At 44.0% G+C, this 21,381-nt stretch overlaps 1 protein-coding gene across 9 annotated transcripts in view; it reads right to left on the reverse strand.

Annotated features, from left to right (window-relative positions):
- The window catches only part of patj (PATJ crumbs cell polarity complex component), a 220,670-nt gene that overhangs the window by 84,068 nt on the left and 115,221 nt on the right, over window positions 1-21,381 (reverse strand). For 8 of the 9 annotated variants that reach the window (XM_042321981.1, XM_042321982.1, XM_042321979.1 and 5 more), the window contains exons 27-29: window positions 21,195-21,305; window positions 20,766-20,825; window positions 19,391-19,496 (exon numbers count right to left, since the gene is read on the reverse strand). In XM_042321981.1, the coding sequence (XP_042177915.1) occupies window positions 19,391-19,496; window positions 20,766-20,825; window positions 21,195-21,305 (277 nt within the window). The remainder of the gene's footprint in view (window positions 1-19,390; window positions 19,497-20,765; window positions 20,826-21,194; window positions 21,306-21,381) is intronic. The other variant, XM_042321983.1, reaches the window with a different exon arrangement.

Genomic DNA, 21,381 nt, shown 5'->3' on the forward strand with positions numbered 1-21,381 from the left:
AACCGGCACCCTGCCAGCCAGGTTGATGGATGAGAGCCGGCTGCCAGTCCACCCAGGGTAGCGGGCACTGCCAGGCCAATCAACCAAGCCTGGCACATACTGCAGCTCTGCCGTCAACTCCCATTTACACTGCAGTGTAATGACTGGACAAGCGTTAACACGCATTCACAAGCACACACAGACACACACCGCACACACACAGTACTACCAATGCAACCTGGGTGTACAGTTGTCAATAGCATAGAGGTAGAAGGGTGCATCAAGGCCCTGGTCCGAGCATCTCCTCCCTTCGCAGAACATTTGCCCTGGTATTGTGGGTTTATTCTAGTATCCCGCTGGGTGAACTTGAGTGACAGTGAGCCTGCATGAGAACGACTGGGGAGTCTGACTGCCTTCAATATTGACAGACGGGCAGCTATACAGTATTCTTCTCAGTCACTCTTCTCCCTTCCCATCCCACTCTCCTCCTCCTGACACTGCTCGGCACGAGTGGAAAAGCATGTCGAGAGATGACTGCCACTCAAAAAGTCAACCAAGCTGCATCCGTGGCCACTCGTGGAGAGAGTAGAGTGCGGCAGGTCTCCGAAGTAACGTCTGAATAAAACGTATGTAGAGCAGCGCTTAATTTTTTAGTTTTGCGAGGCCTACAATGCACCCTTGACCAAAATATGTCTGTTGACCCCTTTAGCTATTTTCACCACACGGTTTAGACCAGGGTTGGGTTTCTGAAATCAAATGCATGCAAAAAGCTCATAAGGTGTCCAGAGACACCGAAGTATATACACATTGTTTTTATAAATCATTTTTTTGGCAAGTATTGTCAATTGAAAATGTTCAAATGGCATAAGATACTTTGGGCATTGTGTTGCAAACAACACATTTTATAATGCATTGCTCAAACTTTTTTTCTCTCTCCATAAAAGTGTCGTTTGGTCTCTCCTTGGGCAGTGCTAATCACTGCTTAAAGTTCATGCAAGGAGAACTGTCTCTGGGTTTAAGGGTTAATGACAAGACGTTAGATTGCTCTAAAGAAATGCCCCACATCAAGGAACAACGAGTATGATTTATTGCACAAATGGACATCAAGTAAATGGCTATGACAAATATGGTGAGATAGCAATATGTCAGGAGAGCAGAGAACTGCTTCAGCAACAGAGGTCATCGTGACTGATTGTCATGGCAATGCGACATAACAAATGGAGGACATCTCAACAGGAAGAGGGTGGGAGGGGAAGGTAAAAAGGGAGCTTGTTCACAAGGACACTGTTGTTGAATCTCACCTTAGCGGAGGTCAATCATTTTAAAATGGAGTCTGGAATCAATGCATTTGCATCAACAGGGCACCGATACAAGCAATTGTGGAACACCGAGGTAGATATAATCCCGGTCGATCCTTGTATTGTTGACTGGGTGGCCATGTGAACAAGCCGGAATGATCAAGACCTTAAAAGGCCCGTTAAATACTGAATACATTTATAGAGCCATTAAAAAAAAACATTCTGAGAAGTGTTATTCGGCCTCCCGAGTGGCTCAGCGGTCTAAGGCGCTGCATCTCAGTGCTAGAAACATCACTACAGACCCTGGTTCAATTCCAGGCTGTATCACAAACGGCCATGATTGAGAGTCCGGGTTAAGGTTTGGCCAGGGTAAGCAGTCATTGTAATTAAGAATTTGTTCTTAACTGACTTGCCTAGTTAAATAAAAAATAGATCCTTACAACAGCCTTTGTAGGCTAAATGCAGAAATTCCTGTAAATGCATTCATTAAAAATAAATAAAAAACACACCTTTATTTAACCAGGTAGGCTAGTTGAGAACAAGTTCTCATTTACAACTGCGACGTGGCCGAGATGATGTGCAAGTAGAACAACTGGTGTGCAAAAGAGCAAAAAAGTAAACAGCTGCAGAGATCGGTAAGCTGCTCAGATAGCTGTTGCTTAAATTTAGTGATAGGTCTCCAACTTCAGCAATTTTTGCAATTCGTTCCAGTCCTTGGCAGCAGAGAACTGGAAGGAAAGGCGGCCAAAGTAGGTGTTGGCTTTGGGGATGACCAGTGAAATATACCTGCTGGAGCACGTGCTACTGCTGGGTGTTGTTATGGTGACCAGTGAGCTGAGATAAGGTAGAGCTTTACCTTGCAAAGACTTATAGATGACCTGGAGCCAGTGGGTCTGGCGACGAATATGTAGCGAGGGCCAGCCGACAAGAGCATACAGGTCGCAGTGGTGGGTGGTATATGGGGCTTTGGTGACAAAACGGATGGTACTGTGATGGACTGCATCCAATTTGCTGCGTAGTGTTGGGAGGCTAATTTGTAAATGACATTGCCGAAGTCGAGGATCGGCAGGCAGCATGGTGAGTTTTACGAGGGTATTTTTGGCAGCGTGAGTGGAGGAGGCTTTGTTTGCGAAATAGAAAGCCAATTCCATATTTAATTTTGGATTGGAGATGCTTAATATGAGTCTGGAAGGAGAGTTTACAGTCTAATCAGACACCTAGGTATTTGTAATTGTCCACATATTCTAAGTCAGAACCGTCCAAAGTAGTGATGCTCGTCGGGCGGGCAGCGTTCGGTTGAAGAGCATGCATTTAGTTTTACAAGCATTTAAGAGCAGTTGGAGGCCATGGAAGGAGTGTTGTATGGCATTGAAGCTCGTTTGGAGGTTTGTTAACACAGTGTCCAAAGAAGGGCCACATGTATACAGAATGGTGTCGTCTGCGTAGAGGTGGATCAAGGAATCACCCTCAGCAAGAGCGACATCGATGATATATTCAGAGAAAAGAGTTGGCCCGAGAATTTAACGCTGTGGTACCCCAATAGACTGCCAGAGGTCCGGACAACAGGCCCTCCGATTTGACACACTGAACTCCATCTGAGAAGTAGTTGGTGAACCAGGCGAGGCAGTCATTAGAGAAACCGAGGCTGTTGAGTCTAATGATAAGAATACAGTGTTTGACAGGTCAATGAAGACAGCTGCACAGTACTGTCTTTTATCGATGGTGGTTATGATATCGTTTAGGATCTTGAGCGTGGCTGAGGTGCACCCGTGACCAGCTCGGAAACCGGATTGCACAGCGGAGAAGGTACGGTGGGATTCTAAATGGTCAGTGATCTGTTTGTTAACTTTAGAAAAGGCAGGGCAGGATGGATATAGGTCTGTAACAGTTTGGGTCTAGTGTGTCTCCCCTTTGAAGAGGGGGACGACCTCGGCAGCTTTCCAATCTTTAGGAATCTCGGACGATACGAAAGAGATGTTGAACAGACTGGTAATAGGGGTTGCAACATTGGCGGCAGATAATTTTAGAAAGATTGTCTAGTCCAGCTGATTTGTACGGGTCCAGGTTTTGCAGCTCTTTCAGAACATCTGCTATCTGGATTTGGGTGAAGGAGAAGCTGGCGAGGCTTGGGCAAGTAGCTGCGGGTTGTGCGGAACGGTTGGCCGGGGTTGGGGTAGCCAGGAGGAAAGCATGGCCAGATATAGAGAAATGTTTCTTGAAAATTGTCAATTACTGTGGATTTATTGGTGGTGACAGTGTTTCCTAGCCTCAGTGCAGTGGGCAGCTGGGAGGAGGTGCTCTTATTCCCCATGGACTTTACAGTGTCCCAAAACTTTTTGGAGTTTGAGCTACAGGATGCAAATTTCTGTTTGAAAATGCTAGCCTTTGCTTTCCTGACTGACTGTGTATTGGTTCCTGACTTCCCTGAAAAGTTGCATATCACGGATCCTATTCGATGCTAGCGCGGTCCGCCACAGGATGTTTTTGTGCTGGTCAAGGGCAGTCAGGTCTGGAGTGAACCGAGGGCTATATCTGTTCTTAGTTCTACATTTTTTGAAAGGGGAATGCTTATTTAATAGGGTGAGGAAATAACTTTTAAATAATGACCAGGAATCCTCTACTGCTGGGATGAGGTCAATATCCTTCCAGGACATCCGGGCCAGGTCCATTAGAAAGGCCTGCTCGCATAAGTGTTTTATGGAGTGTTTGACCGAAGACCCATAGCGGATGCAGGCAATGAGGCAGTGGTCGCTGAGATCCTGATTGAAAACAGCAGAGGTGTATGGAGGGCAAGTTGGTCAGGATAATATCTATGAAGGTGCCCATGTTTACAGATTTAGGGTTGTAGCTGGTGGGTTCCTTGATAATTTGTGTGAGATTGAGGGCATCTAGTTTAGATTGTAGAATTGCTCGGAGTGTTAGGCATATCCCAGTTTAGGTCACCTAACAGAACAAACTCTGAAGATAGATGGGGGCAATAAATTCACATATGGTGTCCAGGGCACAGCTTGGAGCTGAGGGGGGTCTATAAACAGGCGGCAACAGTGAGAGACTTATTTCTGGAGAAATTCATTTTTTAAATTAGAAGTGCGAACTGTTTGGGCATAGACCTGGAAAGTATGACAGAACTTTGCAGGACCTCTATGCAGTAGATTGCAACTCCTTCCCCTTGGGCAGTTCTATCTTGATGGAAAATGTTGTAGTTGGGGATGGAAATCTCAGAATTTTTGGTGGCCTTCCGAAGCCAGGATTCAGACACGGCAAAGGACATCAGGGTTGGAGGAGTGTGCTAAAGATAACCTATAAGCCTACACAGGTGGTTCATGAAAAACCATTGAAACAAAAGTAGTCCTTGACAAGAGCCAATACAAAACGTTTATAATATTCATGACAATGTCTACATCTCGCCACTGGGGAAACAGAGTAGACCAGATGGTACTCGAAGGGAAGTAAGCCACTGAAGATACAGCCTGTGTTTGATTCAGCTAGAAGAATATTCAGAAAGAATATAAAATCAAAACCAAATTAAATTTTATTGGTCACATACACATGATTAGCAGATGTTAATGCGAGTGTAGTGAAATGCTTGTGCTTCTACTTCCGACAGTGCAGTAATATCTAATAAGTAATCTCACAATTACCCAACAACCACCTAATAGACAAATCTAAAAGGGGTGACTGAGAACATAAATATATGGATGAGCGATGGCCGAGCAGCATTGGCAAGGTGCAATAGATAGTATAAAATACAGTATATACATATATGAGTAATGTAAGATGTGTAAACATTAAAGTGACATTATTTAAAGTGACTAGTGATCCATTTAATAAATTGATGCTGTAGATCCCATGGAGGGCAGGTAGTTTGCCCCCGGTGATGCGTTGTGCAGTCTGCACCACTCTCTGGAGAGCCTTGCGGTTGAGGGCGTGCAGTTGCCGTACCAGGCTGATATACAGCCCGACAGGATGCTCTCGATTGTGCATCTGTAAAAGTTCTTAAGGGTTTTGGGTGACAAGCCAAATCAAATGTATTTATATATCAGCTGATGTACGAAGGGCTATCTCAAAGTGCTGTACAGAAACCCAGCCTAAAACCCCAAACAGCAAGCAATGCAGGTGCAAGCCAAATTTCTTCAGCCTCCTGAGGTTGAAGAGATGCTGTTGCGCCTTCTTCACCACACTGTCTGTGTGAGTGGACCACTTCAGTTGGTCTGTGATGTGTACGCCGAGGAACTTAAAACTTTCCACCTTCTCCACGGCTGTCCCTTCGATGTGGTTAGGGGGGGGTTTAGTTGACGTTGAGTGAGAGGTTGTTTTCCTGACACCACACTCCCAGTGCCCTCACCTCCTTCCTGTAGGCTGGCTGTCTCATCATGGTTGGTAATCAAGCCTACTGTTGTGTAGTCCGCAAACTTGATGATTGAGTTGGAGGCGTGCATGGCCAGGAATACAGGAGGGGGCGGAGCATGCACCCTTGTGGGGCCCCAGTGTTTAGGGTCAGCTAAGTGGAGATGTTATTTCCTACCTTCACCACCTGGGGGGCGGCCTGTCAGAAAGTTCAGGACCCAATTGCACAGGGCGGGGTTGAGACCCAGGGCCTCCAGCTTAATGATGAGCTTAGAGGGTACCTTGTTTTTGAATGCTGAGCTGTAGTCAATGAACAGCATTCTTGGATAGGTATTCCTCTTGTCCAGATGGGATAGGGCAGTGTGATGGCGAAGAATAACAGGTACATGTAGTGGAGTTACTTTTAGTCATTTCCATATTAATTCAACATTTACCAATCTTTTTTTTTTGGCAACATCCATATATATGTCATTTTCATTCATGTTATAATATATTAACATTATGATTCATATGTAAACAGAGCTTTTCAAAAAAATTGTGGCGGTATGTAAACTGAAGTGGGTCTAGGGTGACCGGTAAGGTGGAGGTGATATGATCCATGACTAGTCTCTCAAAGCACTTCAGAAGTGAGTGCTAACGGGGCGGTAGTCATTTAGTTCAGTTATCTTCACCTTCTTGGGAACAGGAACAATGGTGGCCATCTTGAAGCATGTGGGACAGCAGACTGGGATAGGGAGCGATTGAATATGTCCGTTAACACTCCAGCCAGCTGGTCTGCGCATGCTCTGAGGACGCGGCTAGGGATGCCGTCTGGGCCTGCAGCCCTGCGAGGGTTAACACGTTTAAATGTTTGTTAAGGGAATTTATCAATAATGACTAATTATGTTTACATTTCAAATCAGGACTGACTAATCAGAATACTATTATATTACTGTATATGTATGAATTTTCTTTAGAATCCTAGTACTGAATATAATGTGTGTAAATATGATCAAGAATTAGAACAATGACTGTCTGTTCCTTGGTAGAAATGAATGAACTTATAGCCAGACTGGTTAGAAGGCTTATCTACACAGGCAGACCTTGGCTCTGATCGTAAATTATCTTAGTAAGGATAGACGATGTGGGAAGGCTTGAGAACTATACAGCCTTTGTACCAGTGTCAAGAAGAGACGGGACAGTTAGAAAACTAATGACGTCATTTTCAGTTTATAACCTGTGGTAAAATGTATCATGGGCAGTACTCTCGAGAATAAACGCTGCTGGTTGATTTTAAAGACTGGTCTCTGTCCATTTTATACAAATAAGAGTCTTACAAATTCTTATGAATTGACAGAGTGTTTAATTTTAATTGGGTGTTAAAACAGAGGAATTTAATTCCTGTAACAATGTTTATTCACGGCGGCCACGGAGAAGGGTGCAGTCCATGTTCGCGGGCCACGATGTTGGCACTATTGTGGATGGTTTTCTTATTGTACTCCGTGATTTCCTGTAGACCCTGCCACATACAGTCACAACACCAAAACCAGGCAGAAAACTCCTGAAAGTATTTTAACTTCACTGTGGCGAAAGTCAAGCTGAAAGGGGAGAGAAAGTTCAAGCCTTAATCCCCTCGGGAGTCAGGAGTTCCCACGTGGTGCACCTTGTTCTAGCCCAGCAATATCACACCTTATTCAACTCATTGCCATGCCCTAGATTCAAATAAAGTGTACACAGTACAAAGCCTTGGGGTGCCCCAGGAATGTATTGAGAAACACTTTATTAGAGAAGAAATTCAACCAGCCACAGGCTACAAAAGGGGAAATAACACACAGTGCACAGAGACAGGATAAGGCGGGCATTTTCCCCACTCTCTCATGTTAGTACAGACGTTCTATTGGTTAGGTTACATCCCTGGCCCCACCCTTAGCCGCCCGGCAACAGACAACCGTCAGCCAATACGCCCCCCTGCAAAGACAGAGAGAAAGACACAGATTAAAGCCTTTTCCTTTGCTGCTCGCTAACTTCCTTAGCAAGGCTAATAACAGGTCTAAATCGTTGCTTAATAACTGGTCTTAAATTTTAAAAAAGAGGGATTAAAAGGTCACTAGCCCTCCAGCTCTTAAGATGTGTCAACAAAAACATCACTAGTGTTTTATTTAAAGTTAATAGTGCATGTTGCTGTTTTCAAAATTGCTATGTCAAATATGGGCTTAGCCCTTGTTTGTTAAGCCTTCTATGAGAGAAACCTAATACACTCAACCCAACAGTGTTAGGATCGAGAGCTGCAAACAGGGTCTTCTTGCCTTCTATAAATGCGACGCGGTCTGTAAAATGCAGAGGCGATTAGTTTGGGTCTTAAATATACAGAGGAGGCGCGGGGGTTCAGGCTATCGGCCCCAGCCAGATAGATGCTGATATTCAGCTCCCAGCTGCGGAACAGTCCATTAAACGGCTCTCTAGACACAAACCAACACGCAGAGGAAGGAAGGAGGAACGGGGGGGGTGTTAAGAGAGAGAGGGGACTCCACTGTCTTGTCACCACCGGACTCAGGGGAGAGGTAGCATGTGTAATGGAAGGGGGGTAAGGAGGAGAGGGGGGATATAGAATAAAAAAACAAGGGAGAAAGAAAGAGGGGGAGAGAGACAGAAGAGAGGAAGGGAGAAGGATGACCAGAAGTGACAGCCCGAAGGGTAACAGAAAGAGAACAGAAAAGACTAGAGGGTTGAGAGGGAGAACGCCATTGCTCCACAGTGACTATTTCTCTGTGGCTGCTTGCTTGCTCGTTAGGCCTACTTGTTGTTAATTAAGGCAGAACTAAAGGAGACTGAAGACGACGTGGGGCTAAATATGTCAGAAACATGCATCACGGCTCAGGACAAACAAAGAGACAAACCGCAATCATGCTCTAGTCGGGTCTGTCTCAGTAAGGCCAACACACTGACGAAGGCTTTATGCCTTGGTTTTCAAATGAGCAGTTATAGAATTTCCATTATTCCTCCAAGCATTCATGATGGGGGGAGAAAAATAACCCATTGATAGTTAAATATCACAATTTTATTTATGGACGATATTATATTGATTTGAGTATCGATTCATAAACATGAAAATAACTACTGTAGGTAGCGTTAGCTAGCGCTAGTCGGCTGTGCCTGAAATCACAAAAATCGAAGCCTCGAATCGAAACACATATACAATCGTGTGAGTCGCAATACATATCCGAACCTAAGTATCGTGATAATATCAAATGTTAAGGTCCCTGCCAATTCCCAGCCCTACCAAACATGGCTCAGATCCAGTTGGTTCTTGAAACTCTTATCCAACTAAAGGGAGGGAAAAAAACATTCTAAAGACTGACTCTGAAAAGTGTTTTCTTAAGCTATGCACATTGACTAGTTCATAAGCAACATTGAGAACAGCAACAGCTCTTCAGACATCACATCAATTTTCCTACCTAGAGCTTGACAAAACACAGGCTGACCTACCCTTCACACACACACATCCCCACACCCAGAGAAAGCTGAGCTCCCGTCACCACCCTAGGTACCCACACCAAACACCAGCTAAAGGGACAGTTCACCTCAAAATCAACATAGAAACCACCATTTCACACTACACCAGAGGAAACATCAGATATTGTCAAGTATCAGGACGTGAATGAACGACAACTCAGTGGGCCGGCCCCAAATGGCAGCCTATTCTCTATATAGTTCACTACTTTTGATAGGAGCCTGATAGAAAAGTAGCGAACGACAGTATGACGTGAATGTGGTGCCATTTGGGACTGAAACAGTCATGTCTCATGTTAAAGCCAATACTTTTCCTGCTCTGTCTTATAGCCCGTCACCAGGGCTCTAGTAACTGAACTGCTATCGTTTAGAGTTCTCCAGTACCCTAGAATTCCAACAAGTCCAAAAAGCACTATGTGAGCCACAGAGCAGGACTGCAGCAGCGGAGAGACAGCGACTGGCTGTGACTGCAGCAGCGGAGAGACAGGCGGGCTATGACTGCAGCAGCGGAGACAGGCGGGCTATGACTGCAGCAGCGGAGAGACAGGCGGGCTGTGACTGCAGCAGCGGAGAGACAGAGACTGGCTGTGACTGCAGCAGCGGAGAGACAGGCGGGCTGTGACTGCAGCAGCGGAGAGACAGACGGGCTGTGACTGCAGCAAATTGTCATTTAGGTACCCCTCCCCTGCAGTGAGCGACTACGCAGACAGACTGTCTCTCAGACAGACAAAGAAGGACTAGGTACACAGACACACTCAGACACAGACAGACTAACAGGCTTTTTGACAGACAGACATACAGATAAGACAGGCTGGGCCTTAGTACCAGTCATTGTGACAATGATTGGGGTATAGCTGGCTCTTGACCCACTTCAATCCTTAACACACACACACACACACACACACACACACACACACACACACACACACACACACACACAGTCCAGGAACACAACACACTCACACACTGAGTGGCATACACACACAGAGAGAACCACACGCACACACACAAAGTGAGTGGCCAGCGTAATTAGAGAGCAACAAGAAATCCATTCCTCCTTCCGCCACCCGTCGCAGCAATTATCAATCACTCAGCTCACATCACATATGGACAGGGAGTTAACATCACTATCAATCACCCATCATACTATGACAGGTGGGATCCATTTATAATAACGTATAATTGTTATAGTATAGGCCAGGCTATATTCATAAAGGGCTGAACCCTAACTTCTACTTAAGTTAGATTTTCACTTAGTCATGCATTGATGCCAATGGGAGAATGATGTGGATGCTAGGATTCAAACCCCATAGACAGTTGTGTGATTACATACCACTGTGGTGGTATTAACGTTCCGTTGTCTCACACTCAATATGACGTTTGGGGCAGCGTTCATGCATTTAATGCTAGGTAGGGTGTTGTGATGAAAGACACACACAGCCACATGACTAGAGTCACTCGTCGGAGCTGAGAGCAGGGACACAAACTGATGAGGGTCCAAAATGGTGACACTATTTTATTTGGCACTGGAACATGCAAAAAAAACAAAAAACATCCCTGTTAGGGGGAAATGCAGGTTTTAACTAATTAAATAACAAAGAATATGATCTACATGATCAGTCTGTTTTTAAAATAAAAAGTGGATCATGTGAACCTAACTCGCAGCTAAAAAAATGTAAAGGAAGCAATCGAATGTTATTTGTTGCCTAGACATTACTAAATGACACTCAAGTCTTGAGAAAAAACAATACACTAATATTGCAGTTAGCCATGACAGCCTTTATAATAGAACGCTTGTGACCTCACCACATCTAAATATTGCACTTAGGAAAAAAACATCTTAATGAAGAAATATAATGAAACAAACAGGCATTCTATTGTTGCTCTATTTTAGTGGCCACTATAGTAGACATCGTCAAGTACACAAGGCTACATATGTGTGCAAAAAGAATCCCCCCCTTACTCAGTGTTACTGTCAAATTCAACACAACAAAAGCAATATCTTTGGGCTGCACTGCACATTATTACATTGTACACTTTCTGCCTGTGGACTTTGTTCTACAATGTGCCAGCAGAGCATGAGACCCTTTGTTGGCAAAATGGATCTCTTTCAGGCAGAGAGTACTCCTGGCATACCTCTTTTTATCCACTGTATTGAAAAAGTGAGAAAGAGGGAAAGTGTGGGGGGTTCCTTTCACCTCTATAGTGGCATCCAGCTTAAACCAGGCCCAGCTACAGCTACACTTGATCCCTGAATCCACTTGTTTAACAAGTAAGGCCTCATTTTCACCTAATTCTCATTCTGAAAAGTAACCACATACTGTAGACAGAAAACACTACTGTTAGTTCACAGATTGTAGTTAGTTCATCAGCTAGTTAACATTTCACACAGATTGGCAGGGTCCAGTAAGCAAATAAACGCATTATAACTAGAGGAACAGGAACATTACCATCTAATACTATAGAAAATTGGTTAGGTTACTAACGTTAGCTAGCTAGGGGTCTGACTTTATTAGAGCCAGCAAATCTTCACACCATAAACTCTATATGATCAGCTAAATTTGCAAATGTTGCTTAAATATTTCTCTGGCTAGCTAACTGAGAATTCGATCCAGCTACTGTAGCAAGATACTTAACAATTCTAACCATTCTTGTTCCACCACACTTCCCTCACCTCGAACTATCCAAATGCCGGTTGTTTTTTTATGAAGTACGCTTCATCACCTCACCCTGGTCTCCGTGGTCAGGCGTCTCACCTACCTCTTCGTTATCGTTCAGGGGACGCGCTGTTGTAACTGGCAAACTGCCTTTCCACTCTCCCGCTGTCTTTCCAGAGCGCGCGCTGATGCTGTAACTAGCAAATCGGTTGAGTCTCGTCTCTCTTCAGGCGCTTGCTGCATTCTGTTATGTGAACGATTGGCTTAGCCTTGGATACAGCCCTCGCCCAAACTTTCCTCATCGGATCAACACGAATCACCTAGGGCACCTACTTTGGATTCAGAACGGCGAATTTCGCCCCGAAAGGTGACTCGTTTGCATACATGTGAAAGGGAAATGTAGCTACTAGCTAGTGGACAGGCGCGAGCGTGGTGCGGTAGTGTATGGTGTGGACGGTAGCCCCTCGCAAGATCAAAAAACTGGCAGAGTGGTGTTGCTGAATCACTAACAGTCTACTTCCTCTGAAAAGGAAGCCTAAACTACCAAGTGTCTCACACTCACCTACCTGGGAATCCCCCTTGCGCCATCTCCGCACATGACTGAAGTCAGGAACGTGCACACACGTATAAGAAACAATGGAGGTACATAGATAAGCACTCAAGCCTCTGACGGACACTGCTGTTAGAATAATGATAACACAAAGAGACACACTACAGCCCTCAGCATCTAGTCAACGTACTTCTTCGCTCTCACAGCGACAAAACGACAGGGTGCGAGACCAGTGTTTGTTTTGCCTTGCAGTGACTTCTATAGCCTCTGCCATGTGTAATTTATTGATTTTTCCTATGCAATGACAGTCGAATCAATCAAAAAAACAGAAGCTGTACTATACATTGTCCTCTTGCACATTGGGGGCACATTGGGGACACATTGTAAACCAGCGAGACTTAAGGAAACGAACAATGAGCCACCGCAAACATGACTAGTTACATGTGACACGCGCACACCCACACACCAATATGTTAAGTACTTTTCACCACTGCTGTGTGTAGTTTAAGTATTTGGGGGATCTGTAGTTAACTATTTATATTTGACAACTTTTACTTTACTACATTCCTAAAGAAAATGTACTTTTTACTCAATATATTTTCCCTCACACCCAAAAAAGTACTAGTTACATTTTGTATGCTTAGCAGGACAGAAAATAATCCAATTCACACACTTATCAAGAGAACATCCCTGGTCGGGAATTTAAAATTATAGGGAATTTAAAAATGATTAATTATTTTGATACTAAAGTATATTTTAGCAATTACATTTACTTTTGATACTTAAGAATATTTAAAACCGAATACCCTCACTCAAGTAGTATTTTGCAGTGTGAACTTTTCCTTGAGAAATGTTCAATTAAGCTGTCTTCACTTTTACTCAAGTATGACAAATGGGTACTTTTACACCACTGACACACACACACGCAAGCAAGCATACATGCACAACAATCAGACACCAATTTCGCAGTATGAAACAAACTCAATTGCGTACCAACTCAAACATGCTTTCTGGTTTTGCAAGACTACAGTACAGTGACTCCACACTACAGTGCGATCCCAACTGTTATCTTCTCCAAGGACAATGGCTTCACTGGGGGCAAGGCCATTTATCAAACAAAAGAATCTCCAAACACACCAGGACAGAAAAGATCTGAGGTCTTATTTATTACAGTAGTACTGTTTGGTGAGATACTTGTCGCTATTCTGAGTTCTCCAATGTCTGAGCAAAGCCCTGTGGCTCTGAATTTCTCATATAGAATAGTGTACGTACAGTTTGCATTTGAGCAATGTGTGTATCAGTTTGAGTGTGTGTGAATAAACAGTTCACGCAACAAGTGTGCATTTGGAAAGTATTCAGACTTATTGACTTGTTCCACTTGTTTACATGACAGCCTTACTCTAAATTTGATTAAATTGTTTTTTCCCTTCATCGATCTCCACACCATACCCCATAACGACAAAGTGAAATCTGTTTTTAATTCATTTTTTGCAAATGTATTAAAAATAAAACAGAAATACATTTACATAAGTATTCAGACCCTTTACCATGAGACTTGACATTGATCATCCTTGAGATGTTTCTACAATTTGATATGAGTCCACCTGTGGTGAATTCAATTGATTGGACATGTAATGTCCCACAGTTGACAGTGCATGTTGTGGGATCCTGTATTTTACATTATAGCCATTAGCATATATATGATTAAATATTATCTGATGTTGGTTGTGTGAGGTGTCTGCATTTGTGCACTGGAGCATCATTATGAGATTAAACAACTGCTTGCTACTTGCCTGTTTGTGTGTGACAAGAACTGAGCAACATGGTGTGACCTGCATGTTGCAAAACTGTAGATAACAGCCCAGCAGATGCTTTGTCCTTGTGTTTGTATGTAACAATATTGAGCACATGGTGTGACTTGCTGTATCTTACAAAGTTGTGATAGGGAGGGGTGGTCATCACGAGGTTTAACTGAGATGGAAAAATACTGAACAACACAATAGCAGGAACTGAGCAACTGTTATAACTAGGCTGCGATACCAGAACAGTAAAAATCTATACATCAACGGAGGGAGGACTCCAAGAAGTGGGAACCCGCCTGAGCGCCTGCGATAGGCCGGGCAAGTTTAAACCACGCCCAGCCTCTACTGCGATAGACATTGTCCCAACCCGTCTGTTGGCCTATCACAGTATAAGAACACTGTTTACATACATCTTGTCAGTTCTCTGTTCTGCCCTGCGTGGTATTACAGTGAGCCCGTATATACGAAAGTTGCATTTGCCATTTATTACTTAGCGAATAAAAAATACATAGTATACAATTGGTGACTCATTGTTATATTTATCCTGAAACCAGATTCAAATTTACGCAATTCTAACAATGTCTGAGCAACAACCAAGCCATGTGGTCGAAAGAATTGTCCGTAGAGCTCCGAGACAGGATTGTGTCGAGGAATAGATCTGGGGAAGGGTACCAAAACATTTTTGCAGCATCGAAGGTCCAAGAACACAGTGGCCTCCATCATTCTTAAATGGTACAAGTTTGGAACCACCAAGACTCTTCCTAGATCTGGTCGCCGGGCCAAACTGAGAAATCAGGGGAGAAGGGCCTTGGTAAGGGAGGTGACCAAGAACCCAATGGTCACTGACAAGAGCTCTTGAGGTGCTCTGTGGAGATGGGAGAAGATTCCAAAAGGACAACCATTTCTGCAGGACTCCACTAATCAGGCCCGGTAGCCACTCCTCAGTAAAAAGGCACATGACAGCCCGCTTGGAGTTTACCAAAAAGCACTTAAAGGACTCCCAGACCATGGGAAACTAGATTCTCTGGTCTGATGAAACCAAGATTGAACTCTTTGGCCTGAATGCCAATCGTCATGTCTGGAGGAAACCTGACATCATCCCACCGGTGAAATATTGTGGTGGCAGCATTATGCTGTGGGAGACTCATCAGGATCGAGAGAAAATTGAATGGAGAAAAGTACAGAGACATCCTTGATCCGAATGTCCTTGAGTGGCTCAGCCAAAGCCCTGACTTAAACCCAATCAAACACCTCTGGAGAGACCTGGAAATAGCTGTGCAGCGACACTCCCCTTCCAACCTGACAAAGCTTGAGAGGATCTGCAGATAAGAATGGGAGACTCCCAAAATACTGGTGTACCAAGCTTGTAGCGTCATGCCCAAGAAGATTCGAGGGTGTAATTGCTGCCAAAAGGTGCTTCAACTAAGTACTGAGTAAAGGGTCTGAATACTTAGGTAAAATGTTTTATTTATTTGTAATACATTTGTTAACATTTCTAAAAACCTGTTTGTGCTTCGTCACTGTAAGTTATTGCGTGAGAAAACTATTTTATCCATTTTAGAACAAGGCTGTAACAAAATGTGGACTAGGTCAAGGGGTCTGAATAAAGTCCAAATGCACAGTACATGCATAGTATGCATATTCTGTAGCCTATAGGTTACAGTAAAGCCCGGGGGGTGTGGTATATTTAACTTCTCTAGGGTAGGAGATGTTATAGATGTGTTATTTTAGTGTTCCCTTTATTTTTTTTGAGCAATATATATATAAAACACTAAAGTTTCCAAAACTGTTCAAATAAATGTCTGAGTATAACAGAACTGATTTGGCAGGCGAAAACCTGATAAAGATCCATCCAGGAAGTAGGATTTATTTTTATCTTTCTATTACCTTTACAGTATCCATTGACTTAGGACTCAAATTGCACTTCCTATGCCTTCCTCAAGATGTCAACAGTCTTTAGAAATCGTTTCAGGCTTCTATTCTGAAAAATGAGGGAGTAAGACCAGTCTGAATGAGTGGACACTACAGTGGCCTAGAGATTTTTCATGCACGAGAACGAGAGCTCGCCTTTCTTGTTTAAATAGACAACGTTATTGTCCGGTTGAAATATTATCGATTATTTAGGCTAAAAACAAACCTTAGGATTGATTATAAACATTGTTTGACATGTTTTTACGAGCTTCGTGACTGCATTTGAGCCTGTGCATTACTGAACAAAGCTGAGGTTTTTGGATAAAAAGAGACTATCGAACAAATCAAACATTTATTAAGTAAATGAATGTCTTCTGAGTGCAACCATATGAAGATCAAATGTAAGTGATTAATTTTCTCTATTTCTGACTTGTGTAACTTCTACTTTGCTGGTTACTGTTTGTAATGATTTGTCTGCTGGACGCTGTTCTCAGATAATCGCATGGTATGCTTTCGCCATAAAGCCTTTTTGAAATCTGACACCGAGATTATTATTATTATTTATAACACTTGTATGTTTTATGAATTTTTAGAATGAGTATTTCTGTGTTTGAATTTGACGCTCTGCAATTCCACTGGATGTTGGCCAGGTGGGACGCTAGCGGTGTGGTATATTTAATCAATAAGGCCCGAGGGGGTGTGGTATATTTAAGCAATAAGGCCAGAAGGGGTGTGGTATATGGCCATAGCTAAGGGTTGTTCTTTTGTACGACGCAACGCAGAGTGCCTGGACGCAGCCCTTAGCTGGGGATATATTGGCCATATACCACAAACCCCTAAGGGTTATTGCTATTATAAACTGGTTACCAACATTAATAGAACAGTAAACAAATATTTTTGCATCATATCTGCGGTATATTGTCTGATATGTTTCAGTCAAACAGCATCCAGGACCCAAACTGCACTGGCTGCCTCCTCAATTATTCATCCGGCTAGAAGACATGTTGCCAGGCTGGGATAAATGCCAGCTCTGGCTGCAACACAAATTTCTCTCTCCCTCCTCCATTGCCTGGCCACTAGTGAATCGTCTTCCCCGCAGTGTTCTTTCCAACCAGAACCGTGGTCCAGATGGTGGCATTCATTTACTGTAACGCTGCACACATTGATTCAGAGTGCGCACACACACACACACACACACACACACACACACACACACAAGTTCAGTCCAAAATACTTTAGCATCCCAGAACCTATAACTCAAGGACATACATCACAAGGGAGAATGGACTGTGTGGTTCTTGGGTCTCGCCCACTTTGTAGAATTCAATGAAATTTTACAACAATTTTAGAGCTATACAGAGGACTTTTAAAAAGATGTATATGCCTATTTGAAGTGCCTGTCCCTGATAGCAATTATCTAGCCGGCCAAACAAATTATTCATGCATAGAACAACAGGCATTATGCTAATGTACGTTGTGTCCTAGTGATTATTGCATGATTACAGCTGACCACCGTGACAAATTCATAAAATCTTTATTAGATCAACATAAAAACCAAATGAATGTCCCAAAATGTCAACCTATTCCCTACATAATGTACTACATTTGACATGAGCCCTTCTATCAGGGATTGAGACCTGGGACACCAGGGGAGACTTCTATGTCCAATAAGAAAGAAAAACAATGTGCAAAAGTATTGCTACTGTGCGCTCTAATGAATACACATGGGTCATATTCAATACACATGGACATGGTCATATTCATTCTGGCATACAGTAGCAAAACGTTGTGCCACAAACTTTCTGGCCAAGCTATTGAGTACCTCTAGGCCTAGATTTGACTACACTAGATGTTGAGTGCTACCTCGTAGCCTATACAGACACGTTTCTGTGTATTTCTTGGGATTACGTCACAGCATTCATTCAGAACCACTCCACGTACAGTAGTATTAACGTTGCCAAACAGGCTCGTCTTTGTTGAGGATTTCCACTGAGTCATTTCCACATGACAACGGGGTTCAAACACTATTCAAAATCATTTCAAATGGCTTTATCTGTGCTCAATGGACCTTACCTGGCTTAACGGGCCAACAGCATAGTCACAAAACGGCAAACCCCTGGAGTAAGGCAGATTCGAGCGAATGATCAAAGTAATTCAACGTTTTCGAATAGTATTTGAACCCAGGTCTGGAATCAGTATGCCGTGACATTCGCCCCCAGCGCAGCCCTTCCATTTACCGCCCATGGTCTTGATCTAGGATCAGTGTTTGCCAATGTCCATTGTCCCACACACACACACACACACACACACACACACACACACACACACACACACACACACACACACCACTCCATCGTTGTACCAGTCTTTACAATGCCTTTTAAAAGATTGAGCTAACATTTACAGAACTAAAGCAGCAACGATAGTAGCAGAGGCGACTGAAAATTCCCCCATTACATGCAAACAAACGGTGTGTGTGTGTGTCTGGCAAAAAAATATATAATTCAAGAAAGTCTTAAAATGTACCAGTCATTCCTAACAATTCCATTTCAACCATCACTGTAACATCTACTGAATTAATGTAGCGTTGATTGCGGTGGAGACGACTCCAACGTTTACCTCATCCCGCCCCACAAGTTGTCAGAAGGAAAAGCTTTCATAACCTGTGTGTGTGTGTGTGTGTGGTATTTGTGCGTCCGCTCTCCCATGTGGAGGAGCAGTTGAAAGAGGCAACCCTTCGGGGCACACTGGACAGACAGGCGTAAGCCACCCACTATAATAGCTTAGGGGAGGTGAAGCGTTGGAACGAAAACACAGCAATGAGCTCACCTCCATTCCCTACGAGTTGCAGCTTCACTGACTTTGTTGATTGTTGGGAAATCGGTGGAGGTGGTGAATAGGGAACACATTGTAAGTATAGATTGGGTTTGTGTAGTGTTTTTACACCGGGGGCTTAAAGCACTTCGGCATTGTATGGGTGCTGGAACTCTAGCCTGGAATCCAACTATAATGCTCTGTTTCACCATCGTTTACCTTGTGGGAATCCAGGCTAGCTGAACTCCAGTCAACACCCCTAATGGAGGGTCTGAAGTCTGAAGGGACCAGGGCAATAGAGTGGAGCTCAGAGCCAGACAGGGACAGTTGATTGACTTTCACTTAAAAGGATAGTTTAACCAATTGCTCAAATGACTTTCCAAGATCCAATAAATATTCAAGTAATGCTGTAGTTTAGGTGAACTATCCCTTTAAGGCTTATATACACACCAAGGCAAAGTTTTCATTGGACGTACCCAAGAACACAGCTGACAACTGGTCAGAGGCAACAGTTTACGATTGGCCGAGAGAGCAAAGACTGACCTTTGGCCTCTTCCAGCTCCTCGTCCTGCTCCTCTGTCAGCTGACTGGGTGGCCGGTAGGGCGGAGGGAGTCGCATCGGGGGAGGGGCGCCTCCTACTGCTGCGTTCTGCAGATTAGAAGAAAAAAAAAGACACCATGCTTCTCAGAAACACCAAAGATATGAATCACAGGTGTGGGGCTAGGGTAGACATGGGACAACTACTGCCCCGCGGGCCAGAACCAGCCCGCCACCCAATTAAAAAGCTGCCTGCTGTGGATTTCGTTTATTTTTTAAAAGTAGCCAACTAACTGCACAACTTAGTTCATAGAACCGGTGTTACGGCTGTCAGGATCAAAGGGATCCATCCCCGACAGAGTCTAAAGTAGCTTTCTTCCTCACCTCCTACCATTCATCTACACTGAATCGGAACCGTACAGGTGACTTGAATGTCTACCTCTCTGCTTGAGGAAGTGTTCACCCAAGATGAAAGGTGACCCGGTCCTTGGAAATGTCAAAGAGCAGCCTTGGAGAAGAAAAAAATAAATAAAGAAGAGGGCCTGCGCCTCCAGGAGTGAGGGGATTAGGGAAGGAGGATGAAATCTACCCGACAGCACTGGAGCATCTCCCTATCGCAATAAAGTGTTTGGGAAATGTAACTGTGCAGTACATGTGCTGAAATGTGAAAGTGCTCCTCGTCTACATTCTCAGACCTCTAAAATGGGGTCAATTCCCTAACGTCGCTCACTGGCAGCGTCGGTCCCCATCAGTCGCATACGCTTCCCCTCCTCCCACATTATCCAGAGGGAGATACACACGGTAGTCCACAGTTGGACTTGGGACACAGGAGTAAAGAACGTAATCAGAGTATCTGGATATAATTAAAACGCCTTCCTCGTTGTGTTTAACAGTCCTTCGTCCTCCAGAGGCGGACGTGACGCTAATAGAAATCAAAGCTGGGTCTGTTAATGCCAAATGATTAAGGTTTCAATTCATTGCCGGCTGACAGTGTCGTAATCAAGCTCGTCTCACTCGGGCACTTATAGAGTGATGAGACTTGATTGGCTCTCGATTGAGATCAGGCATTTCCTGAAGCTGCGTCGCAGTGTCGAAACTCTCCTCCTCCTCCTCTCGACCTCAAACTTTATTAGCATGAATGACAAGGCCACTGTTGCTAAAGCAAAGACATCAACAGTAAAAAATTATAATAATTGTAATTCCAGAAATGGGTCTCACACACACACAAACAACAGAGTTTAGGGTTTCTATGTCCTGGTAACATAAAGGGACAGACAACTTAAATGGAAATGTGTTATAAAACCTACTTCAGAAGTTATAACCAAGCCCGCCACATTTCCACCACCAGAAAAACTTTGTCAGAAAGTGGGGGCTGCTTACCGGCATGACTCTCCTCTTTGCCTTGTGTTTGTTGTAACTGGGCGCAGTTAGCGAGACAGGCTGGAAAGAGAAAGACATGCAGACATAGGTGCGCACACACACACACACAAACACGCATACACACAGGCACAAAGAAAGAGAGTCAAACTCCATTCATGCTTAGATAACAGACACCAAGCACCAGCCCGAAATAACAAACCAACTACCAGACATTCTGCCAGAAAGTATAACCTACAAGAGAGGGAGAGGAAACTTTGTGAGCGCCACCAAACCAATTCTCTAAGGCAAAGGGGGCATGGGTACCTCTGCCTTTCCAAAAGACAACCAACTGAGCATCAGAGGGACATATTCGGGTTGTGCTCCTGTGTGTGCGTGCGTACCTATGTGGGTGCACATAGACGTGTGTGTGTGTGTGTGTGGTGTGTTTACCCGCGGCGTGGCAGTGAGGCTCTGGACGATGAAGACCACGGGACTGGGAGCTGCCTTGATGGCCTGGACTGCATCCTCATGGCTGGCATTCTGGAGGTCCACACCTGATACCTGACACATGCACGCACACACAGAGAGGGGGAGAAGGAGGAGAGAGGGAGAAGGAAGGACAGATAACATAGAAATA

Source organism: Oncorhynchus tshawytscha, linkage group LG05, assembly GCF_018296145.1.
Source record: "Oncorhynchus tshawytscha isolate Ot180627B linkage group LG05, Otsh_v2.0, whole genome shotgun sequence".
NCBI lineage: Eukaryota > Metazoa > Chordata > Actinopteri > Salmoniformes > Salmonidae > Oncorhynchus > Oncorhynchus tshawytscha.